Raw genomic sequence first — 24945 nt, 5'->3', positions numbered from 1 at the left:
CCAGCAAAACAAAATAGAAGCTGAAAAGCATGTTTAAGTGTATGAATACTCATTTTCAAATAGATATTTTCAACAACTTTATAAAATGGGAACATGAAAAGTTAAGGAAATGCTGACGCTCTGCAGAAGGATGAACAGATTTTCCTAAAATTATGCATTTGGGATAACAAAGCAAAATGAAACAACAAGAACTTGCTGTGTTTAGGTGATGATAAAGAATGCTCTGAAAAAGAGTAGGATTGGTGCAGTGTCAGCTTTTTCTTGTGCTGATAACTGGATCTGAGCTTGTAGCTTTACAAGCAGGATGAGTGCACGAGAACAGAGAGCTACACTGGAAACAGCAACTCTGCACACAGATGAGATCCCTTGGAGGTGATACTGGCAGTTGTGGCTGCCATAAGCGATAACCCAAAATAACCTCTTGGAAAATATTGTAGGGAAAATTAATGGACTGATTCAAAAAAAAAAGTCACCGTGATTTTTCCATCATTTTTGATAGAGAGTGCCAGCCTTCCTCATGCTATGTCAGCAAGCTTCAATTAAAAATAATATAAAAGACATGATCTAGTTGACCATATCAGTTGGAGATAATTCAACCACAGCTGTGGAGGAGACAGTGTTATAACCAAACTTGTCAGGCTTCATGAAAGCTGCTTGATTTACTTGCAGTCCTCAGGAGAATCAGACCTTGCCATTTAACACAGTGGATTTGTCCATACTGTGAGCTTATTACTCAGCAGTTTTCTTTTCCTTCTTTGTTTATACGTATAAAGGAAAGGGATGGGAAAGAATTGTGTGTACAAGGTAGGAATATATTACTGCATTGTAGTAAAAATAATTAAACTGCTTGTTGCAGCGATTATGATTTTTTAAATAATAAGAAGATGCAGACTGAGGCATGTAGCATCTTAAAATGTAACCTGTTCTTATTTAATGGATTTGTTCATGCTGTAAGCAGCACAACATTTCATGGGAGACTACTTGAAATAGAACGAAGCGCTCTGCTTTCAAACCGTCCTTGAAGGCTCCATTTTAAATAGCAGCCACAGAGATTGAAAAGTGGAGCATGGCAGAAATGTGTCTACTTTTATTTTACGGCCAATGGTAAAACCATCTTGTTAAGTGGGTTATATTGCACACTATTTCGGAGCTTCAAAGAAATTGTAAATGATACTGCCAAAGGAACTTCTGCTGCACCAGAATAAGCAACTTTTGTCAAAAACCTGTTCCTCCAAAGGCCTGGTTGTAACATCTGACTGCCTAGTTTTCGTCAAGAGAAAGCAACTAAAGTAAACTCCAAAATAGGAAGTAGTTTTATTAATTTCCATTTTCTCGCGTGAATAAGGGCTTCTCGGCTAACCTGCAAACAAAACTGTCTATTTTTTTCTGGATATTCCATATTTAGGCATACAGTCATTCAGTTATCATGTCTTATTACAATAATAATATAATAAATCTTAAGGGTTAGAAAGGGTACCAATGAAGAAACAGTCGCTGAGGGAGTATTAGAGCTTACTTATGCTTGCAGAAGAGTTTGTGCTGTATCAAGTCAACACGGCAGATAGCAAAATGATTTAACATTCATTTCCAGAATTCAGAATGTTCCTCAGCATGATCTTACATGGTGAGGTAGCTGGATAACTGCTGTGTAATGCAAATGCAAAAGTGCAGAGTTGAAAGGGGATTCGGTAGGGTATTTCTGAGCCATCGTCCCGCTCCAAGAAAGGATTAGAGTTTATTCTTGCTAGATATCTGTACAGTTCCTGAAGTTCAGGGACAAAGATTTCACAGACCTTGATCATATGTTGCACTGCTTAACATAGCATGCATTTTTTTCCTGTGATTGATGGACTGGGGAACAGCTGATCATCTGTTGCTCTACTACATGCTATTGCATCTCCTGTCAGTCTAGGTTAAAAAAAAAACTTGTATTGCTCAATTTCATCATGGTTTGTGTTTTCTTTCTCTTCTTGATTTTTCTCTGAGTGTCCTCTGTCTGCCTGTATCTTAAATGTGCTGGAGGTAAAAACAAAGCACTTTAGCTGATGCCTTTCTAGCAGCTCAGTAGCCTAGCAGTATGTTCTGAGTGCATCTGCCTGAGATTTGTCTTCTTCTGAACAGGATCATGTTGCCTCCCATCCAATTTTTGGTCTCCTGTATCTCTATTTGAGTGCTTATGATTTTGAACTGTTTTTAACTCTTTCCTCTTACATGGATTTGGAATATGTGTTTTCTAAATTTCTCATCGTACGCATAATTTTCCCATTCATTTTGTCTGCTAGTTCTTGTATAATCTCCTAATCTATGCTATTGTGCATCATTTATCATTATATATATGTGTGAAATTATATTGAAGTCACATGAGATGGGAATTAGGAGATAAAGAGAGCAGAAAATGCAAAGGTAAGAGAAATCCAGCTGGACATTAAGAGTATGTTAGAACATTATGGCTAACACTACAGGACAGTAGAAGCTAGCTCACGTATCTGAAGTCTGGCTTTTTCAATCAGGGTGAGAATCTCTTTGTGGGTGATGCTGTCATAGCCTTTGCCTATGGATAGACGGTCACTGGGTTATGATATGTATGTTATACACAAAGCAAATGTATAGAAATAACTTCTCATCACAGATCTTAACATAGTAAATTTCCAGCATGTTTGAGGATGCTAAGGAATGGATACACGAGCTGAGGTTCCTTTCTCTCAGAGCGATGTTTTATTCAAAGACTTTCTACCCTCGAGGCAGGACAAGCTATGATTTGCAATATCTGCTGCACAGGAATTTGGGGCGTGCTCCTTTTATTGTGATATGAAATGAACAGAAATCTGTTGTGGAATGCAATTTAGCATGTATTCCAGAGGAGCACCTTAAAATTGCACATGCTGTAGAAGGCATTTTCATTGCCCTGCCAAATACACTTTCCAGTTGTGATAAACAGTCGTTCCTAATGTTTAACGTTTGATGAACTCACCTACGAACTTACTGGGAAAAGTAAACATTTTTGTAACAGCTATCCATTTCCAGTACCTGGAGGGAACTTAGAGCACTTCATTACCTGACTCCAAACACTGGCTGTTTTTCTATTTTTTAAAGTATTTTTTAAAAAGTATTTGACAGAAATGGTTAATTAAAAAAACAGAAAAAGAAAAACGACCCACAAACATGATGCCTTTGCATTATGACTGACCACATGCCCTGTCAGAGAAGTGCATTCAGAAACTTATGGCTGTTCAGAACAGCTGCGCTTGTGTTAACTGTTTATTGCTTATAAACTACTGTCTGTCTAGCAAGAAATAGAGCTTTGTGTACAGAACCAAAAAAATCCTTCTGTAAATCATAAATGTACCTGATGCAAGTGTGCTTTCTGTATGAATTTTGTGCGTGTCTGTCAAAGAGGTCGTTAGTAATTATGGTAACCCAATCTGCAGTAAGATTTGAGGTAATATTTCTTACATTATATGCAAATGTTGACTGCAATCTTGTGATTCTGGGAATTTTTTGCACTGACTCGTTTGTACACTGAGGCTCTTACATTACTGCTTGTCCAGCAATGAATCTTCTCCATTTAGAGGATAAATTCTCCTTTTAAGCATAATTTGGATTGCTCTCTTGCAAATCTTCTCTTAACTGAAGTGTAAGCTTTTCCACATTTCAGTCTACAACAGATACAGTAAAATTCAGCTGAATATTGAAGCCAAAGCTCTCTGTGCACTAAATTTGACTTTTGGTCTGAACTATGAAAGAAGAATTCACCCATAATGAGATCCTAGTGCTCATGAGAATCTCTCAGCATTTGATATGTAATATAGTTTATAAGACTTCTCTTCTAGGAAGGAATTGCAAGTGTAAGACGGCATTCAGCAAAATAGAACATTCCAGAAAATATTATGTAATGAACGAAAATACACTGAGTGTTTTTTTGTCAGGGTTATTATAAGGGTTTATTACAAGGGTACCAGTGGTTTACAAAGGGTTTATTTATTCAAGTGTTGAAAAACTCTTCTTATCTGGCTCTCTACTCTTGCATGCATTCAAGTATCTTTGTATGGCTATGAAATAATACTCTTCTGTGAAGTGTTATTGCTCTTATAAAGAGTCACAAAGTATCCTACTGTCTTAATTACTACTGGAACACAAAAGAAAAAGCCAGTTATCACTCAAGTCTATATTTGAAATATAAAAGGTGATAATGGATTGAAGCTACAAAGCAATGAAATGGGGAAGTAATTTTGGAAAGGTCTCTGGAGAGTTCTACTTGAGATCCGCAGTGAAACAAAATGAGAAGGCAGTGTATTTGTTGGAAAACACAACAAGCAATCAGTAGAATTCTACACCAGGACTGATACGGATGGTCTTTGTCATAGGGAGAGATGACAGCCATGAAACGACAAATTGTAAATGTTCTTCAATACAGTGACAAGTGCTTTGTGTGGAAAGGAAGAGCAAGTTGGTAAAACAGGGAGGACGGAGTTATCATTCAGGAAAATAGTGTTTGTTTTCAAAAGTTAGCGTCCAGGAAGCAGGCATCATAGCAGTTGACATCAGTAGTTAACACTCTACCATTGAAAAGAGGTTTATTGAAGCAGAAAACTGCTGATATATCCTAATGGTGGTTCAGCCAAATTTAGCAAGGATACAAAGGATACAAATGATTAATTGCAGATCTTGATTTGTACTGGAAAAAATAATGTTCTATGAATTTAAAGAAAACTTTATCAGACTTAAAGACTTATCCCCATGCTGTAAGCAGCAGGTATATTGCAGGACTTTCTCCAAGCAAAGATTCTGTGAAACTGTGGTTAGAGAAAGTGTACTTCAGAAAATTGTTTTGGGACTTCGTTTTGTGTATACATAATCTAATTTCAGTTGTTTTCTGCAGATATTTTGTACGTATAGCCTATTCACCTGGTATTCTAATCAGGTTATGACCATGTAGTTACAGCTTAAAAAATGAATGTATACAGTGCGTATCTCAAAATCTTGTTGTATTAAGGAATGTGGTTTAGTGGGGAAATATTGGTGGCAGGTGGACAGCTGGATTAGATAATCTTGGAGGTCTTCTCCAACCTTGGTGATTCTGTGGAGTCCATTCATTTTTAATATGACAGAAACATACATCACACGTGGTCAGGATCTGGAAGGAGCTGTGCATGACCTCTGTATACTGATAGTCCAGGGCACAGCCTATCACAGATACAGGAATGGCTATGCAGACATTGTGGCTTCCCCCCCATCCACCATCATTACTCTTCGTAATGTGTATAGATGTATCTGTATTGCCCGTTGTCTGAATTAGACTCAGGTTTGTTTGTTTGTTTTTATTGTGTTCTCAAATAATACAAGAACGACAACTATCAACTAGATTTTAGCTCCTAAGTTGCAGTTATAGTCCTGTTTGCGCTTACAGGAGGCAAATGCATATCTGGTTCATTTTAAATGTGCTGCACATTTGGTTCCAAGCCTCTTGGAAGTTCAGAAATGAGAATATTCTGTAGTAGTTACTGGGATATAGAAGATAGAGTTACTTTTTCTTTTGGTAAATGGGGTGGGGAGAGCTTGCTCTGCATTTCATTTCAAGTCTTATTTAGAAGAGAGAGATTTATAAACAAGAAGATAGTGCTCATTAAGGATTATGGTTTTGGATGTAGTTATGGTTTAGATATTATTAGATATTCCACAAACGTACTTTAAAGGAATCAAAGCCCAGAGATTGCATTCCTGAAGTTAGTTTGAGTACCTAAATTAACCTGAAAACAGCAACAAAAAGAATGTTTCTGATGGATGGACTGCCATTGAAAACTGACTTATTGATTTTATTTTGGAACTTCCTTTGTCACAGAGGTATTTGTCATAACTTTTCTATACTACTAGGCCCAATTCATTGCAGCACTAAAGGCTTGCTTTTAAATGAAGCGTGGAGTATGGAAGGCCTTGTTGTCAATACAGTACTGTGAGCATTAGTTTTCTTTTTACCACCTTCTAATTTTCTAAATGAATCCTGTGGGGGACCACAAGAAAAAGTGAAATGTATTTTCATACAGATATGAACATGCAAAAGCATACATGTCAGTATAGGTCATTAACTTTTACAGTTTATTTGAAAATGGCTTCAGAAATTATTGCTGTAAATACCATCTTCTGAGAATTAGTGAAGTTGTTCTAAATGGGTGTCAGTTCTGGCTTCAGATGAGTAATTCTCACCAGTATATTTCAACGGGTGTGACGGTGTACAGGCTTCAGGCAAAAAAACTGTGATTTGGAGGAAGAAATCTGATGATTAGTGACATCCTGTGCAATTTTCTTGCTGCCAATTTCCTTGAGAACATCTCCCAGTTGTTTCCAGCACAATTAGAATTCTGTGAACTGCACGGAAAGTCTGGTTGGGGGAATATTTAGAATATTTCTGGATGTATTTTATCTCAGCACTGTCAGGTAGCCTGAGGAAATGATAGGCTGTTCCCAACACTACTCTTACATGTCATTAATTCTTTATTAATATCTGTGACAGGCAAAGACAGAAAGGAAGCAACGCATTCACATTCCCTTGTAACCTTTCTCCTGTTGGGGATTACAGGCAGAAGAGCAGAAATTCTATACAACTTGGGAAGGGTCTTTAAAAAATAAGAGATTGTAGAGTTTAGAAAACTCTCTGGCTTCAAGATGTAAGTTACTGCAAGGACATGGATGCTAAGAAAGTAAGGTCACTGATGAGATAAAAGGAAAATCCTGGATGCATACAAAGGGAGGCTTAGATAAGAAAAAAGTCAAGGAGTATGCAAAAGGCAGAGAGCTGGAGGCTCCATGAGAAATAGTCGTTTGACTGGCAGGAGTTGCATCCCAGCAGCAAGGATAGCTGAACAACGTGCATGTTTTTACTTCAGTGCCACTAGAGCCTATTTTATCATCCTTGCTGCTGTGATAGGAACTTCAGCAACAGAGGCAAGTTCTGCAGTGGATGGGAACAGTGCTGGCCTTCCTGGCTTACATCTCTGTCACTTGCAAGGAAACACTCTTGCTTTATTTAAAAGCCTTATGGCTTTGGCAGCCTACATGGATTATCTGTCTTTGCTCCTTCTGTTTTTCCACTTCATTGCCAGAGGCAGGAGAAACAGATCCTAGAATCTAGTTCATCTGCTTTGGCGGTTGCCCACAATCTGAACCACAGAGCAACTTCACTTCCTTCTAACGTCTCTCACTTGAGATCTGCCATTCTGTGTAGCAGTGGCCCAGAGAGTGTGAGTCTTTGGAGGTTACAGGCTTTCTCAGGTGGATTAGCATTTTGTGCATAAGTTGGTGCTTGTAGGTAGGTGATGATTTATTGAGGCTTTTAAGAGTCATTATTGCATCTGTTAATTGGAGAAAAGAACTATTGTGATGCCAAGAAGCTTCTATGTCCTCAGGGTAAACTCCTTCTGAGCTGGATATCTGCTCTTCCTCATAGATTCTAAAGAGGCTGATAGGAGGGCTACCTATAAAAGTACAAAATAGGCTTTCTTCATTGTGTTACAATAATGTACATGTGCTTTTAATTTCAACAGCATACCTCTAAATCTATTATTTTATCATAATGGTAATAAAGCTATAAGAATACCTAATTAGAAGAAATCTTTCAAATTTCTTTCTAATCTTTGTGGAGGAGAGGAGTCCCCTTAGTTTGGTTGATTGATTGATTTTTGGTTACAAAAGTGCCTTCTTGCTCGATGAAACCACACCGATATTTAATAGTTTCTCCAAACTCTGCCAGCTGATGAATGAGTTTTCACTCAAAAACATCTTGACAATGTTTTCTTCAGGACAGTTGTAAATGTGCTGTCATGCCAGGTATTTGACTGACTGGGTTTTGGTGTTCCAGTCTTAACTCAGTCATTGCATTATTAAATGTGGAATTCATCACTGTTGGCAGCAGCGCACGAAGAAGATTACATCTTTCTTCTCCTTTAACTGGAAGGGGGTAGTGTCAGTACCTTGATAGTCAGAAAGGCAGGAGCAAAAGGTAAGCTTTGCTTAGATTGCAGTTGTGCTTATGAGTTTATATTGTGTAGTTGGTAGGCGAGTGCTGTTTTGCTCTGAATAGTTGATCCTTGGATCAGGATCTGTGCAAGAGAACAGACGGATAGCAAAATGCTGTCTCACATCCAAAGTTTTACTCTTCATACTTACGTATTCTTCAGATAAACTATTAATATAATGTTTATTGTATTCATTCTCTCATAGAGCTTATGATATCAAGGAATTGACATTTTGCTTATTTTACACATTTGACGTGGTCATGGTATGAAGATCCCGATGCCACAGTGAATCTGACAACGTTTGTCTTATTGGCCACTGTACTTTTGGTTGGGATGGTTTAGCTGTTGGAAGTCTAGGCTGTGAACAAACATGGGTTTAAAGAAAAATGGAGAGGAGCAATGTTCTCTTTTAGAAAGATTAGCTCTTGTTAATGATGCAGCTGCATACACAGTCATGCTGATGCAACAAGGAGATGCTGCTGCCAGAAGCTTTGCACCAGGAAGCTGCAGCCTAAGTCAGATTCTCAGGATTGTACAGGAAATATGTCTCAGAGCAAGAAATGAATCAATCAAATGAATCAAAGAAATGAAGTCTTCGTTAGACTACAAACTACATTGTCCTTGGGTCTTATCTTCAACTAGGTAATTTCATATTCACGTGTCGTAGTTTTTATTCAGATTTACTGCTTCACCAATGGGCACTTTCGTTGTCCCATGTGTGTGTCAGACCCTTTCCCCTTTGGGAAAGAGGCTAGGTGGGAAGGCTTTGATTACCCCAGCAGGGCACCGCTACTATTCTGAGAACACAAACATGCATTTTACTCCCTAGATTTCTTCCTGAGTGCTGCTGTTATGTATAACCTCCAGGGCTGGATTGGTCTGTGAAGCCTTTGTATTATTTTCTTCTTTTTTTCCAAGCCCCTAAGTAAAACTGTAGCCTAAATTTGATCTCTTTGCTTGTCTTTAATGCTTGTGAACACCTCTGAGAATTTCTAGAAGGTATTTGTTTTGACAGAGTCAAGTACAAACACAGAAATATGGTATAAAAAGACCTTCTGAAACCTCTGTTTGATCCAACACTGATTGTCATTCTTGGCTGTTCTGCAAGGCAGCAGAAATCCTAAGTTTTCTGCTCTGGTTTTAATCCTAAATCATTTTTAGTAACACTAAATATACAACTATTTAGCTCTATCTTGTTTTTAAGCATCTTTATTCCTATTAAAGTAAGTTGAAGTTGTTTCCTGGACACAAAACTAAAATCCATTGAGTGTTTTGTTAATTGGAGGAGTCACATTGACATATGGAACTTGCTGAGGTAATTTTAATGGATTCCATTAATGTCTTAATGGAAATTATACCTCCTCATGCATAAAAAGGCTCAAGCCTAAAACATCAGTATTATTTGAGGATGCATGGAACAGAGAACGAGTTTGGGAAAACTGAGTGAAATTATATATTGATGAAATTCCAACAGATTATTCTGGTCAAAGGAAGAAGTACCAGTTTGCTGCTCTTTTCCATCCAAGAGATTTAACTTACAAATTAAGTAACACTTATTAGCAAGGAAGAGTAATGTGGAGTATAACTTTAATTGACATTTTTATTTAGGTTTATTGATTTGAGATTTCATTAAAATTATTATGCATATGAATTACAACACATAACTTTATGATATTGATTACCTATAATCTTTGATGTATGTTAACTATGGAATTTAAGTTGACTAAGAGATTATTGGAAAATACATAATTAATCTTGATTTCAACCACTTTATTCAGAAAGTTGTGCAATTCAGCTGTTTTGGTTACTTTTCTCCACGTTTTATTTTGCTATGAGAATGATTAGAAAGCGATGACAACTTTAATTGTGCTACTGTTGAGCACGATGATTCACCATCTCTTCATAACATTATAACTGGCAAATGCCTACTGAATCCAGAACAGCACTAATCAATGAATTCCAATGTGTGTATTGCTGGGTGTGCATGTTCAAGGTTGTGAAATGTAGAGGTAGCTTCTAGACAGACAGATTCTTATCTGGAGTCCATCTATTTCACTTGGAAGCAAAAGGTCTCAACAGAAGTCAGAAACCGAAGTACTTTCTCCTGTTAGAAACAAATAGAAGAACTTTTTTTCTGGTACTACTTCCACCATTTGAGGCTTAGTTTATTTTTTCCCTTAGCAAACTCCTCCGCCTTCAAACCAGGGAAGTTAACAAATACATCATTATGGCTAAAAACAGGAAGAAAAATTTTGTAATTTTTTTTTTTTAACCATCTGAATTACAGTGTCACAGCACTATTTTGAAACTTGCTGAGTGGCGTGTTTTGCTAAGAGCAAATATTTAAATTATAGACCAGAATCTGTTGCCTTATTATCATAACCTAATAGATGGGTCAGTATGTTATTATTTTTATTATGGCCATTGGAGAGAAGAGGGAAAGAAATGCTTTGACTATTAGAAATCCACATCCACATGGAATGAGAAGTAACTACTTCATTCACTCTATTGGAAACAGAGCAAGAAAGGCAAAAGGAAAATACAGTAAAGTTAGCAATTAGTACATTAGATTTATATTCTCTGTTATCTTTACAAGGCTCCCTGTTAAAAAGCAGCACAGGTCACTCTAGTGAGTGCCAGTTCTTGAAGGTGGAGAGAGACAAAACCCTTGAAGCAAAAAATAGGAAGAGTAAGATGGATGCTTCCCTTTTTGCTGCCCTTCCAACCGCGGATACAGTTGAAGGCAAAAATACGTGTTTAATAGAATTGAGAGCATAGAAGGGAGGATGTAATTATTTGTGTGAAATATAGCTGTGCATTTATGTATTTTAGAAAATTTCTGCATAGTGTGTAGCATTACAAGAATTATTTTATTAAATATATTTTTTTCTGCCTGGCCAGACATTTCTGATTGATCTATTTCTGTACTCCTTTTGTAAAGATAAAGAAATACAACTGATCTGTCATTACAGATGGAAAAAATGAAATTATGTTTACATTTCTCATTGCAGTAGTGAGAGGGCCATTTTGACACTACGTCTGCTGTATGTATATGTGTGTATGCATATAGTGGCAATATCATAATGACATAAACTAGTGTAGATCTTATCCCATTTCCCTGCTGCACAACACTGACCACAAAGCATATTAGCTGATGCACTGGCCTCTCTGGACAGCCTTTCCCAAAGCTTGAATGTGCTTATAGTGATATGTTCCCCAAATCTTACATGCACCACACTTGAATGCAGTGATACATATTATGCACTTAGCTTGCTGATTTCTTGTCCTTCCTGTCCTCTAATCAGATTCCAGTCCTTACTCTTATGTGGTCCAGAAAATTGCCTTAGTGCAGTGCTGTGGACTTGGTGTCTGTAGTGATGTCTGTGTATGTAAAAACCTAAAGATGGTGTTGCAGAACTTCCTGCCTAGATTTCCCTTCTTGCTTTTTTTAAGTCTTTTGAAAATACAAATCAGTGCAGAATTTTTAAGCAGACTGTAGTGAGAATAAAATGAGAAGTCTCACTTTGTTTTAACTGCCTTCTACTGATAGCCCCGAACCAGCAAGTGCAAGTTTTGGAGTCAGTTTTGTGCTGCAGGAAAGTACAGTGGTTTTTTTCAGTGCTGAGTTTCAGTGTCTAAATTTTTTTTTAAAATCCTTGGGAATACCTTTTTATTTTTCTTAAGTAAAAGTCTTCTGCGTAGCTAGAAATACAATTTTTAGCACAATACATAACAACACTGCTGCTTTTTTGTTTGTTTATAGATGAGAACATGAATATTCGCTATCTTCGTAGTGGGGATGTTCAAATTTTACATTGAAAACTGGGAACAAAAGGACTGTGGCTAAATTTTATAGGAAAGGCAACGTGTGAAATGTGTTTCTCCAGATTTCTATAAGGTTGCAGTAATTGCCCATAATGGGGCCATATTTGCAAATCATTCTGTTTCAAAAATCTTGTCCATCACGTAGTGAATTTCTTCAAAGAACAGGTATATGAACATGCTATCTTTAAGGCAAGGAATGTAAGAAATGGGAAAGCTGTCTGGTGGAAAGTTGTTTACACTTAGGGCCGGAGAATAATTAGGCACTTTTTGACTCTTGTCATTTGTCTTTTTGTGCACTGGAAACAAACTAGCTACGTATAAACTTTCCCAGCTATGTAACGTCTGAAGTACAACACTTCATCAAAGCAGATCCATTAAACCTCTGACTGGTACTCTTCTCTTGGCTTTGATTGCAGCACCACACAGAAGCACCTAGCCCACCATCGCTGCCCCCATCAGCTTTGCCATTAGATGTATTAAACAATGCTGTTGCTGGATTCAGTACTGTGGAAGAACTTATCCGGTACCTTGAACCAGATCGGTGGCAGCTGGATTTGGAAGACTTGTACAGGCCAACGTGGCAACTTCTTGGGAAGGCATATATTCATGGGAGAAAATCAAGAGGTAAATCACTCTTTTATTTGGCCTTGCAGCTTTCTACAGGTGTGTTTTCGTGGCAGTAAAAAGTAATTAAGAGTATTCATCACCTTGATTCCAAGAGAAGAATTGGAGATAATTGTTATTAGCTATCTTCACAATTATATTTTCTAGAAAAGAACAATAGCTGAAGTCAGAAATTAAAGGAATTTAGCAGTATAAACTAACAAAGGAAAAAGTACTTGAAGCAGGTAAGGTACCTTACTCTAGGGAACTGGGAGCTCCTCATTTTCACAGAGTGGCAGGGTATCCTGGCTGAGTCACATAACCTAACTCTCTGGATTTCTTTTTTTTATAAAGGGCAAAAACTTTCTGTTTTTTATAGATACATACATATAGATACATACCTGTATCACAGGTTTGCTTCCTTAGATTGTGCCAGCATCTACACCATGTGAACTCGGTGCAGTTAGCTAAATGTCTCTTCCATAATACCTCATGAAATTCCTAAGTCCATGTCCAGTTTAAACATGGAGTTTTCAACTGCATTAATCAGATGTAAAATGGGCTATGTATATGTGGAGCTGTTTCTCATTCAGCAAGTTATTTTCTTCCATCCAAATCTGGCCTTAATGAGTTTTTTCTCAACATATTGTCCAGATGCTGCCCTCGATTTCGTGTTTACGGATTCCATGTACCTAAAGGGATTCAATACCTAAAGGGAGCCTATAAACAGGAGAGGAGCCAACTCTTTACAAGGGTAGATAATGGCAGGACAAGGGGAAATGGTTTGAAGTTGAAGGAGGGAAGTTCTTACCAAGAGAGTGGTGAGGTGCTGGAACAGCTGCCCAGAGAGGCTGTGGATGCCCCGTCCATCCCTGGAGGTGTTCAAGGCCAGGTTGGATGGGGCCCTGGGCAGCCTGGGCTGGTATAAAATGGGGAGGTTGGTGGCCCTACGTGTGGCAGGGGAATTGGAGATTCATGATCCTTGAGGTCCCTTCCAACCCAAGCCGTTCTGTGATTCCACATGGAGGGATAACATAATATCTCCTTCCTTGCCCATTAACAGTATGAAAATGGTGACCTACAGGAGTAACTGAATAGAGTCCTCTGTCAGTGAATTTAAACTAGATTGTCATCTGATCAGTCAGAAAAGGGAGGAGATGGAACTTTTCATAACTCAAATTTAAGTTTTTGATGGCTGATTTTTGGATCAGAGCCTAAAAACCAACCCTTCAACCTTACCTCTATTACTACAGATTGGCACACAAAGACTAAATCAAGAGTCAAAGAGGAGGAAGTCTCTTTAAAAGCTTCCAGCAGTGAACCATGTCTTTCAGATAGTCATTTAGCACTTGCCTAATTACTTGTCTAATTAAAGAGTTTCAGTATTTGCCAAATATATGCCATAAGCATTGAGTAAGTGGGAGAAAAAAAAAAAAAGTAATTTGTGAAACCTTACATAAACTAAAATGCATGTGTTAGATAGATAACATCTATGCAGAAAAAGGTGACTCTCTGCAAGACATATCTTTGAAAGAAATGATGACAGTAAATCTTTTAAGGACTTCTAATTAGATGCTGAAATAGATTTTTTCCACTGAATAAACATGTAACAGTATTGCCACATTCATCTTAAGGAGACCACCCTCAGACTGCATTACTGAGTGTGTAATGTAATAGCTTGGAGAAGAAAATGTGTCCAGTTGAGATGACACAACATTAACTGCTAGGTCTATTCAAGAGACATGGAAAACAAACTTCTTTTTTTTTTTTTAACTTTCCATTTAGTGGAAGGTTTGCTGTATTTCAAAATCTATTTAAGAAACGTTTGGGAATGTGCATAGCGTAAATGTTTTTATTGTTTGCTTGCTTTATTCTGTAGGGGTTTTTTCCCCCTCAAACTCTCAGATTCCATAGTTAGGTAAATCTAAAATTGCTGTCCTGCTTTCGTAAGATAAAATATAAATGTAATTAAAAGTGTATGTTAGTTTGTGAAGAGTCTTTTACTCCTACTTAACAATTCATATGAAAAAACTATATGTAAACAACCTCAATTCCACAGAGCTTCTGTCTCTGATGGTTTTTTTTTTTTTCTGGATAAAATGCTTCCAAAAACTAGCCAGGAAAAAAGAAACACCGAGTTCAGAGGCTTTGATGTCTAAATATAGTCCTAAATTCCTTTATAATATTAAACATACTTAAAAATAAAATACATATTGCTGTGCAAAAAAGTGATCCCATCACTTCCCACATAAATTTTTGTATAATCATCAAGTCATATTCAGAAAGTTGCTTAAGAACAGTCATAATCCAACCATACTACTTTGTGGATACTTTTCAAATGTAAAAGTTATGAGTTTGTTTCTTTTTCTTTTTTTTTTTTTCTGTTATCCTTGTTTGCAGTTCAAAAATTGCATGGGAACCAGTTTTGTAAAAGCCCTGACCTATTATAGGAAACCACACTTCCAGGAATGCCTTAGAAACTGAAGGCTTGTAACCAGCAGTGCTTAGAAACTGAAACCATTCTGCTCCTATCTGTGCTTACACACAAGTGTCCCAACGAGAATTTAAGATGCTAGACAGTTGCAATGGCAGCTGTAGAACACAGATATTTTCAGGCAGATGTGAACACAGAGTACTTCAGATGTTTGTACTAATAAAGGTGCACTTTAGAAACAGGTTTTACTGTAGGTTTTACCTGTATCTGTGTTTTTTCTCCATTTTTTCCCCCTTTTCACTGATTTTAGTTTTATATTATCTCCCATTCACGTGCTACTACAGAACCTTCCATTCCTCCTGAGCTAGTGCTAAACAAAAGAACTTTGACTGTTGTGTCAAACATGATATATGAGTGGCAGCCAAGTTGAAAGAGTGTTTAAATGTTCACATTATAACAGGTACTGTAACTAAGTGCACTTGGGAAATCCACATAACCTTTTATTGTGGTTAAGTAAACACTTTTAAGGGAATATATACATTCTCTCATCTAGCTTCATGCCCACAGTGCGTTAAAATAAATTTTGGGCAGACAAATACTCTTTGAAAAAATAACAGCTTCATTCACACACTTCAAAGAAGTGATTATATAAGCACTAGATAAATTTGCCACAGACCTTTTAATGAAATTGAATTACATAAGGTAGGGCAAAGGTTCATGGCAAGGTATAATAGCAATATACCTTCATGCATTGTAAAGCATGGAAACCAAACATGGCATTTTTCATCTCTCCAGAACCCTGTTGTTACAGCAAAGCATACTGAAACTTTTTGGCCAAGTGCTGAATGAGTTCTTGCAGAGAATCTTTTTAAATTTTTTGAGCCTGCACGTCTGAAGGGTTCAGCTCAAATTCACTCAGATTCTGTGGTAAAATGTACAATACACTTTCTGCCCATGTTAGCACATAACTTTCTCTATCCTGTAACTTCAGCTAGGACTAGGAGATGGCTGCATTCCTTTGCTGTTGAGAGCAGGCAGGAGTTATCAGGGAAGCTGAATGCCACACAGGCATCTCTCTCCTGTGGGTCAATGGTTTTGTTGGGAAAAAAAGCATCGGTGCCCGATTTCTGTTTTCAGCTTCTGAAGGGCCATCTGGATGTGGTAGGATGCTTAAGTGCCTTCAAATTCAATGCAACAAGCCAAACTGTACCAAATTTCAGTCCTACTGGAAATCTTCCAGCATGAGCAGAACTATTTCTCTTGCATTTTAGGCATTTTATTCTCATTTTGACAATTCAGTTCTTGTGTGTTTGAAAGTGTAACACGGGCAAGAAGTATTAGATTCCTTTCCACAGTCCTCGATTAATGCAGGTAGACATGTCCACCCTCTGAATGACTCAGCCTGCAGCTATAAGCTGATCAGAAGACCTTAAATAATTTTTAATTCCTTGCAGCAAATCTCTCCCCACTAACTTTTGTCTCCATTCCTCTGCTCCCTTCTCAGCATTCTCCAAGGAATGTGCTTACAGTGTGGGAGGCAGGCTGGCATCCCGTCAGTAACTTTATTGGAGTTATTACACACTCCTGACTTTTAAAATCAGGTTGTTTATTTGGACCCTATGTTAACCTGATAGTAAAGGAATGAAGTGCCCCAGCTTGGCACCCACTGTAAACGTAAGCAGAGAAAAAGCTTCAGTGTGTTTAACTGACCCTTCACAGCAGTAAGGCCTGACTTAGGGATACCAGTGTATGGACATGGTCTGCGAAGGAAATATTTTAAGAAACACAGAATGAAATTGCTGCTCAGTATCTGTTTCTGAGGGAGAACTGGTGAGCATTGCTGCTGAGGAAGTGAATCTTCTAAATTCTCTTAATTTCCTACGTTTCAGTAGAGTTGAGGGGCAATATCTTGCCTTGGTAGACAGAAGATCTTGGTGATCTCTGGAGACTCCTTATATAATAAAGAGTCTTATATAAGTTGGAAAAAAGGTATTTCTCTGTTGAACAATTCAGATCAGGAACATATTTCAGCTTTATGTTGCAGGGTTTTTTAATTTACAAACTACTAGCAGTAAATATAAAAGATTTGTGAAGTAATGTTAACACTCTGATTTTTTAACTGTACTGGGATACTTTTTACTCCTAGTTTATATTTGAGTTAGCTCAAAAGCAGTTGGCTTGAAGCTCTGTGCTGCTTTGAGTCTTCTATTACAACAGTCTCAAAAGCCATATTACCACAGGGTTTTAGTTATTTTGTTCAGAAGGATAAAATAATACTAACCAGTTGGAATATGTTTGTGAACTGAATGCTGCTGATATTCCTTAATGCTGGTAGGTTTGGAGAGAAGCAGCGTAGACAAAATATCCCAGAACATGATAATTACAGTCTGGCTTTTCTGAAAGAAATGAAATTAAATGGCTTTTCACCAAAGCAAAGAAAATGTATTAATTTTTTTTTTTTCCCCTCTAAATCAGTCCTTGTTCTCCAGACTTAATTGCCTCTATTATTTCTTGGCTGGGCAGCTGAGGGGAACCTGAAGCAGTGTGCCCTGTGTCTGATCTTTTTGTGAGATAGCTGTTTAACCATTGGCATAGTAAAGCTTTACTGTGATACAGTGGAACCAGATTATAGGAAAACAGGTGCCCTGCGTGAATAAATTTAACTTGCTCTTCAAGGTGGATGCCTGGAAAGAGTAACTATATTTAAAGGCACATCAAGTGAAAATGAGATTTAGGGAATCAGTAGAGATTTGTGATCCTCCTTGTTGAGGAAAGGCTGAGGGAGCTGAGTCTCTTCAGCTTGGAAGAGATTGAGGGATGACTCCATTAATGTTTATAAATATGTGAAGGGTGAGTGCCAGGAGGATGGGGCCAGGCTCTTCTCAGTGACACCCAATAATAGGACAAGGGGCAATGCGTACAAGCTGGAACATAAGAGGTTCCACATAAATAAGAGAAAAAACTTCTTCACAGTAAAGATAACAGAACACTGGAAAAGGCTGCCCAGAGAGGTTGTGTGATCTCCTCCTCTGGAGGCATCCAAAATCCACCTGGATGCATTCCTATGTGACCTGATCTAGGTGTGCATGCTCCGGCAGGGGACTGGAATAGATGATCTTTTGAGGTCCCTTCCAATCCCTGACATTCTGAGGTTCTGTGATTCATATTTAAATTGCTATGGAGGAAGAGGGGACCTCTGAAAAATGGAATATACTGCAATTAGCCTTAATTGCTGTGAGCATCTTTCCAACCCGCTATTAATACAGGACAGCAACACTCAAACTCAGCGTGAGCAAAGGGAACTCCATCAGGATTGAATTGGAACAGAGCAGCCAAGGCTTGCTTTGTCTAATTTGAACTAACACCTCCAGAGTTACAAAACAATTGGTGAGGGCTAAACAAAGATCTTTCCATTTGTCTCTTTGCAGTGGTTGATCTCAACTTGCTAAAGGAGGAAGTGCGGCTGTACAGTTGCACCCCTCGCAACTTCTCAGTGTCACTGAGGGAGGAGCTGAAGAGAACTGACACCATTTTCTGGCCACTGTGTCTTCTGGTTAAGCGTTGTGGTGGAAACTGTGCCTGTTGTCATCAGAACTGCAATGAGTGCCAATGTATACCAACAAAAGTCACCAAAAAATACCACGAGGTAAGCACTTTTCTACATTTTCGTGTATGGAAGCCAGTGTAAGAACTTCTTTTTACTATAGGAATTTTTTTTTAATATTGCACGTAGTGCACTCACAATAAATATATATATTTAAACCATTTTTAACAATATATCAAATTTTAAAAAAATAATAACACATTCCTTGTTAAAATGCTTTTCTGTGAAACCGTTGAGTCACTTCTGAAGCCCTTGTTTACTAGTGCAGTTTGGGCACATGACATCCATACGTCCTTGTTCAGCTTTCTTCAGTTGTAGATACATACTCCATAGAAGAAGATATAAATATCTGTCCCATTTTCATTGTGATAAATTTATAACTAACAGTATTTATTGTAGAACTACCTGATAAATAAACTGATTTAACTATATGTTTTAATAACTTTTGTGAAGGGTTTGGTGTAAAAGCCAAAGTAAAAATTAGTGAGTGGAATAAATGAAGAAATTCAGCTGAGAAAAGCCTATTTCTTTTAATGGTTTTCCTGCCATCCAGTGTGTTTCCAGTGCAGTCTAACTCATAGCCTAGGTGTGCGATGAAGTACTTGCTGTTCTGTTGATGCTTGACTTCTTCTCCTTCAGGTTCTTCAGCTGAAGCCAAGGAGTGGTGTCCGCGGACTGCATAAATCGCTGACAGATGTGCCCTTGGAACACCACGAGGAGTGTGACTGTGTATGCAAAGGGAATACTGAAGGATAAACATGATTTAATTGTGCTGTTTTCTTTGAAGCACGTTCAATCCTTGCTGATTCTATTATGGGGCTTGTGCATTATCTCCTTCTGTAATCTCAGTTGTTTGCTTTGGGGAACTTCCATCTTCAAGATTTACAGTGAGCTCTAAAAAGAGGAGAAGCAAAACTGGGATTATGTGATGTATGACAGCTCTGTTTGGAGGCCCAGTGAAAGGATGGGAGAAAGGCATCAATGAGAGATGTAAAATACATGTGTTTTTTTTTTTGTCCCCTACAGTTTTCTTGACAATACATGGATTTATAATTTAGGAGTAAAAATAAAGTTAGAAGGCTCACATCATGGAGACTGGATCCTGCTGGCTGTTTCATTTCTACAGCTCCAGAACATCTGGCCTCTGGCTGAAAACATCTGAAATCTTCCTTTCTGTGTTCAACTACTCCTATGTACTCAAAGCATTCTCTGTTTTATAAATTTGGTTTATACCAGACTGCCTTGTTCTGAATTAAACTTAATTTGTCTAACGCTGGTAGGAAAGACTGGATTTTTCCATGTGCTCTAGTAAAGCTCCTGCCTTTTAGAAAGAAGACTGGACAGTAACGTGAGCTAAGGAAGAAAACGTTGAAAAGAACAATGCATTTATTCTTAATACTATGGCCGATGATTTTTTGTTTGTTTGTTATTTTTATTGTGTACATTTTTATACTCTCCTTTTGACAATATAACTATTTGCTTTTCTAAACTTGTTAAATATATCTATTTTTACCAAAGGTATTTAATATTCTTTTTTATTACAATCTAGATCAACTATTTTTTAGTTTTATGAAACTTTAAAGACGGATTTGTACAGCTGGAGGAACATAGAAGAGATTACAATGGGATAGGAGCACTATATTTTTACTTTGTTGCTACACAGTGAAAAAGTACTTTTTTTTTTTTTTTTAAACCTGCAAGCACAGTAATAATAAAAAGCTAATAAAAAGCTCAAAGCTTTGCTAGCTCCATGATACCGAATATACAAGAGATGGACATTACTATAAGTGGTTTCACAAGCTGATGTTAAAAATTCCCTCTCTCCATTCTAGCCTTTGTTCCAGTAGAAAAGAGATGAGCATAGATAGATGCATCGTGGCTTGTTTAACTCTTCAGTTTCTTTAAAGTAGGGTGATCTACAGTGAGTTCAGAGGCTTACAGCCTTCATGATGCATCATTGTCATGGGAAGGCAGCCTTGTTAATGTTGAAGTGTATGGTTTTCCACTGACATTTATCGCTGTTTAAATCCTGTTCACTCATGGGATTGTAGCATTCTTCAGTACAGCTAGATCAACTATGGTTTTGTTTCTTCTGTACTTTATATCCTCTAACCAATACACTTATCCCAACCTATTCAAATTGAAAAGAAAGCAGTAAAATATTTTGCTTGTAAAATGCTTTAACGTTATGCCTAGTTTATTTTATTTTTTTTTTTTTACTATTGGATTTGCAGATTGTAATGAATCACCAAATAAAGTAATAATGCTAATTTTGGGAGAAATGTTTGTATGACTACGTATTTGTATCTGGTCAATACATAAAAACAGAAGCAAGCAGGAAGGTTTGTACTCTACTTCTTTTGCAGGTCATCAAAAAATGAAAGCCTCCTGTTACTGAGCTTTCTGTTTGCTTAGTCGGTTCTGCTTAGCTGTAATTCTGAGACAAAAAGAAAAAAGAAGAAAGAAATGTGATTGTATTCGTATGAACATTCAGAATGTTAAAAATTGAGTGGATTTGAAACCATCAAGTTGAAATAACATTTGCCACTTTTTCTGTCATGAAAATGAGTTCTGTTGAGAACGTGGGCATTTTTCACGTTGGTGTTAATTTCTGCTATCACTTCCAGCAAATTGTCAGGTGCAATCTGATTCTCTCAGCTGTTCTGTTTTGCCCAACCCTCAGTCACCTACAGAGCAAGACATGTCAATTGTAAATGCAGTATCCGATTATCCAGTCTGAATATTAACCCATTTCCAAATGCAGAACAGTGAACGCACAAGAAACTTGCATCTCTTGAATTCTGAGTCCTCGGGAGGTTTCTTTTATTTTGTTTTTATATTAATAATGTGATTTCTTTGTGATGTCACGAGCCTCTAAAAAGTAGAGATAAAAGCAGGAATCACAGCTTTTGGTTCAGCAGAAGAATTGAGAAATGTAATTCTGTTCTGCAGGCCCACAGTGCAGCATCTGAACTCTCTTTGCAGCACCATTTCCAGAATCTCACCCAATCCAAAGCCGCCACTGCTTCTGTTTGCTATTCCTATCACTGCTGAGCACCTTCTGTCCTCAGCTCCATGTTGAAGCTGTGTCTTCTCACTTCATCTGCCTTGTCCTTGGTTTTTGACCTCCCTTTGCTGCCCCAAGCACAGATGATGCACCCTGGTGGCCTGGCGGTGTGGGCCTTCATCTGGAAAAGCAGATGGAGTGGGGAGTTGCTTACCAATGTTGAGCCTTGTTTTTATGGATTCTGCAGCTATTTACATTCCTGGAACCATTCTGTCAGCTGTTGTCAGCATGGGGATGATGGGAAGCAGCACTAAAACTACATTATCAAGGGTGTTAACTGCAGATATGTTGCTTGTAAGTTCCCTTACTCTTTCTCTGCCTGGTTGCATAGGCTAACAATTTTTCAGCAAAAAGAGAAAAAAAAAAATTGCCTCATACAGCAGAGTGCATGGAAGGAAAATAGAGAAGCACAAAGCTACCTTATTTAGCAGATACTGCATCAGCTAATGTGTGCTGCTGCTTTATTTCCTTTTTAACAGAGAACTCAGTTAAAGCATCTAAGTTTGCAATTCAAATGCTTGCTGCTCAGATGGTCTCATTTTGATTTAATTCCAATTAAAATTGGAATTAAAATTTGGAAACATTTACTTTTTGTTTTACTTCTGAAGATACTGTAGTAATGCTATGGCTCTGTCAGAAAAACCCATGCAGAGATGCCTGAAGAGTAACAACTGCAGAATTCACATTCAAACCACACTCTGATGCTAAGCAGTCCAACTTACTTTTCTGGAGCTGCTTGGAGACAACGTGATATTTAAATTAGTGTGAGTAAGTTTGCTCTTCATTATCATTTTTTGCATGGGATGCTTCATCAGACAACTTGTCTTTCAAACTCCTTTCATGCATCTTTCAAACCCAATGGCAGTGTTTTTGTTTTTCGGTTTGTCTGCCAAAAACAGTGGAAAAACATGACTACTGTTTCAGCATAAATTGGACAAAGCTGTTCAGAAAAGACACAGTTTGCCCATTGCTTCACTGAAACTCACCTAGATTGTTAAAAGAAAAGTAAGTTTGCAGCTAAGTCCCATGAGAAAGATGACAGCTTCTTTGCAAGTGTGATTCAGAGCACGTAAGCTTCTCTGAATCATGCTCTGTGTCAGTCCTTATTGAGCTCGTCTGTCTTCATTAAGTAGAGTCAGAGTCTGTCCCTCTCACTTAAGGCATCTCCGATGCATGAATTCAAGTAATGCAATCATCAGATTTACAGGCATGTTTTCTGCAAACAAAGCAACTAAAGAAAAAGCCCTTCTCTTTCTCAAAGAAGAGTCCCAAGGAGTTTTGCAGCCTGCAGTGCTTTTCCTCCTTGTTGATTTGGCAAACTTTTACATTATCTACTGAACTAAAGACAGAATTAACAGTTCGACTCAAGAAGGCCACACTGCCTTCCTCTGCAGCTCTGATGACAGGTTCCCCCCAGGTGGGTTATGGCATCTCTCCCATTCAGACTGGAGTTTGACAACTGCATCTTTCACAGTAAACTCTGCATTTCTTCCTCTGTGCATTATCCTAGCAATATAACAAGGTTAGCAATACATCACGTTTATCCATCTCACGTTTTCCTGCTTCAGTCACTGTTAATTTCGTATCCTTGTGTCATAAGTTGAGAATTTCTATCATCAAAAATAGTGAAATAAACATGTCCCTCAGGTGTTATAAGGGTGGATATCCCAAATTACTCCTTTCTTCAGGTAGACTATATATATGTTGTGACTCTACTCTTCAGTGGAGAAAAGTAGGTGATCCACCTACTGTAGATCACCTTTGTGCGTGTGTGGTTCCTTAAAGATGTTAGGCAGATTTTTGATATAGCTATGCTGAGGGGGTGCTAAGCAGAAATTGGGTGGTCTGGAAGCTTCACACAGTCGTGAAGTCATAGCAGACTTTATATTGCTGAAGGGCATGCAGAATCCAAATGTACAAAATTCCACCTCTGTTCTTTAGAAGAGATAGGCGCCATGTGGAAGGCCTCAAAAATAAGTCTGTTCTCCTGTAACCCACTCAGTCACTTCTGATGTCTGATGTTGAAGATAAGTGTTGAAAGACAAAGTATATCTGAGCTGAAAGAGCTTTTTCATCCAGAGACTTAAGCAACTAGAGCTCTGATTCATTCAGTAAGCCATAACAAGTCTCACGCAATACTATGTTGTACAGTTAAATCTCAGAGCTTAAGCACGAATTTCTGATATAGGCAGAAACAACAAGGATCAGAGGCAAAGGAAACCTGGAGGCTCTCTTACTTGTACAACAAAATCACATCATGTGGGAGTAGGGGATCTTGTGAGTGAGAGGGGATCTTTTCTCAACTGTTTTATGGCACCATCATAGAATCATCATCACGGAATCACAAGGTTGGAAAGGACCTGTAAGATCATCTTGTCCAACTGTCCTCCCACTACCACTGCTACCACAAGCCATTAAATCAAATCTTGTAGCTCCTCATCCAGACTCCTCTTGAACACTGCTGGGGACGGCGACTCCACCACCTCCCTGTGCAGCCATTGCAGTGCCTGGCTGCTCACTGAGAGAAGAAGTTCTTCCTCATGTCTAATCTAAACCTCCTCTGGAATCTGACTCTTTGGGGAACAGTTTGTATGTGTTGCTGAAGGATACGATCAGTGTATGGTCGTTGGTAACAGGCTGGCTTCTATTTAATTTTTTAAATGGTTCTGGATTATGGACAATTAGGAGTCTGTGAATAAGAAATCAAGCAAAAGCTTTGTGCTGCTGTAGATCACACGTTCATCTACTTCAGTGTTCTTGTCTCCGTTTGTTGTATTGGTTTCTGTTTATGAAAAACTATAAGTACACTTCCCAAATTCCAAGAGTTAGCAGTTTGGAACTTCTTTAGTTAGAGCTGGAATTACAGCTCTTGATAAACTCACCAGCGGCTGTAAAACACAGGACATTTAAAGAATGGCAACGTCTTCTGCATGGAGTGATCAGAGAAAGATGAAATTCAGCGTATGTTCTGCGTAAGGGAGATGGTTATCATCAGTGTAGTAAGCCTGGTTTCCTTTGCCACACATTGAAGTTAATGTGTTCAAAAGGGGGAGATCAGATAATTCACAAGCAGATGGCAGTGGGCACAAACTGGAACATGACGTTTTCTCTGCACACCAGGCAGCACTTATGCACCATGTAAGTGACAAAGCCCTGGCACAGGCTGCCCAAAGAGGCTGTGGAGTCCCTTCTTCCTTGGAGATCTCCCAAAACTGCCTGGACATGGGCCTGGGCAGCTGCTATGGGTGGCCCTGCTGCAGCTGGGACTGGACTTGATGGACATGGCAGCCCCTGCCAGCCTCAGCCATCCTGGGGTTCTGCATTTCTGTACCACACTATTGGATGAAAGCCTAACCATGCTTTTACACGAGGAGTCCTATCACACACATAGAATCAATAAGCC

General features: G+C 38.2%; 1 protein-coding gene across 1 annotated transcript in view; it reads left to right on the top strand.

Annotated features, from left to right (window-relative positions):
• Positions 1-20746, top strand: part of PDGFC (platelet derived growth factor C) — a 117222-nt gene extending 96476 nt beyond the window's left edge. Inside the window, exons 5-8 of the mRNA XM_042829680.1 lie at positions 12251-12458; positions 18300-18517; positions 19115-19204; positions 19502-20746. Of these exons, the coding sequence (XP_042685614.1) occupies positions 12251-12458; positions 18300-18517; positions 19115-19204; positions 19502-19510 (525 nt within the window). The 3' untranslated portion in view covers positions 19511-20746. The remainder of the gene's footprint in view (positions 1-12250; positions 12459-18299; positions 18518-19114; positions 19205-19501) is intronic.
• Positions 20747-24945: the final 4199 nt, after the last annotated feature.

The sequence above is a fragment of the Centrocercus urophasianus genome, unplaced genomic scaffold (genome assembly GCF_019232065.1).
Source record: "Centrocercus urophasianus isolate 14NV4802_14NV808 unplaced genomic scaffold, USGS_Curo_1.0 seq_32, whole genome shotgun sequence".
Lineage (NCBI taxonomy): Eukaryota > Metazoa > Chordata > Aves > Galliformes > Phasianidae > Centrocercus > Centrocercus urophasianus.
Note: the sequence above shows the minus strand (reverse complement) of the source record. Positions and strands in the feature narration are given on the sequence as shown.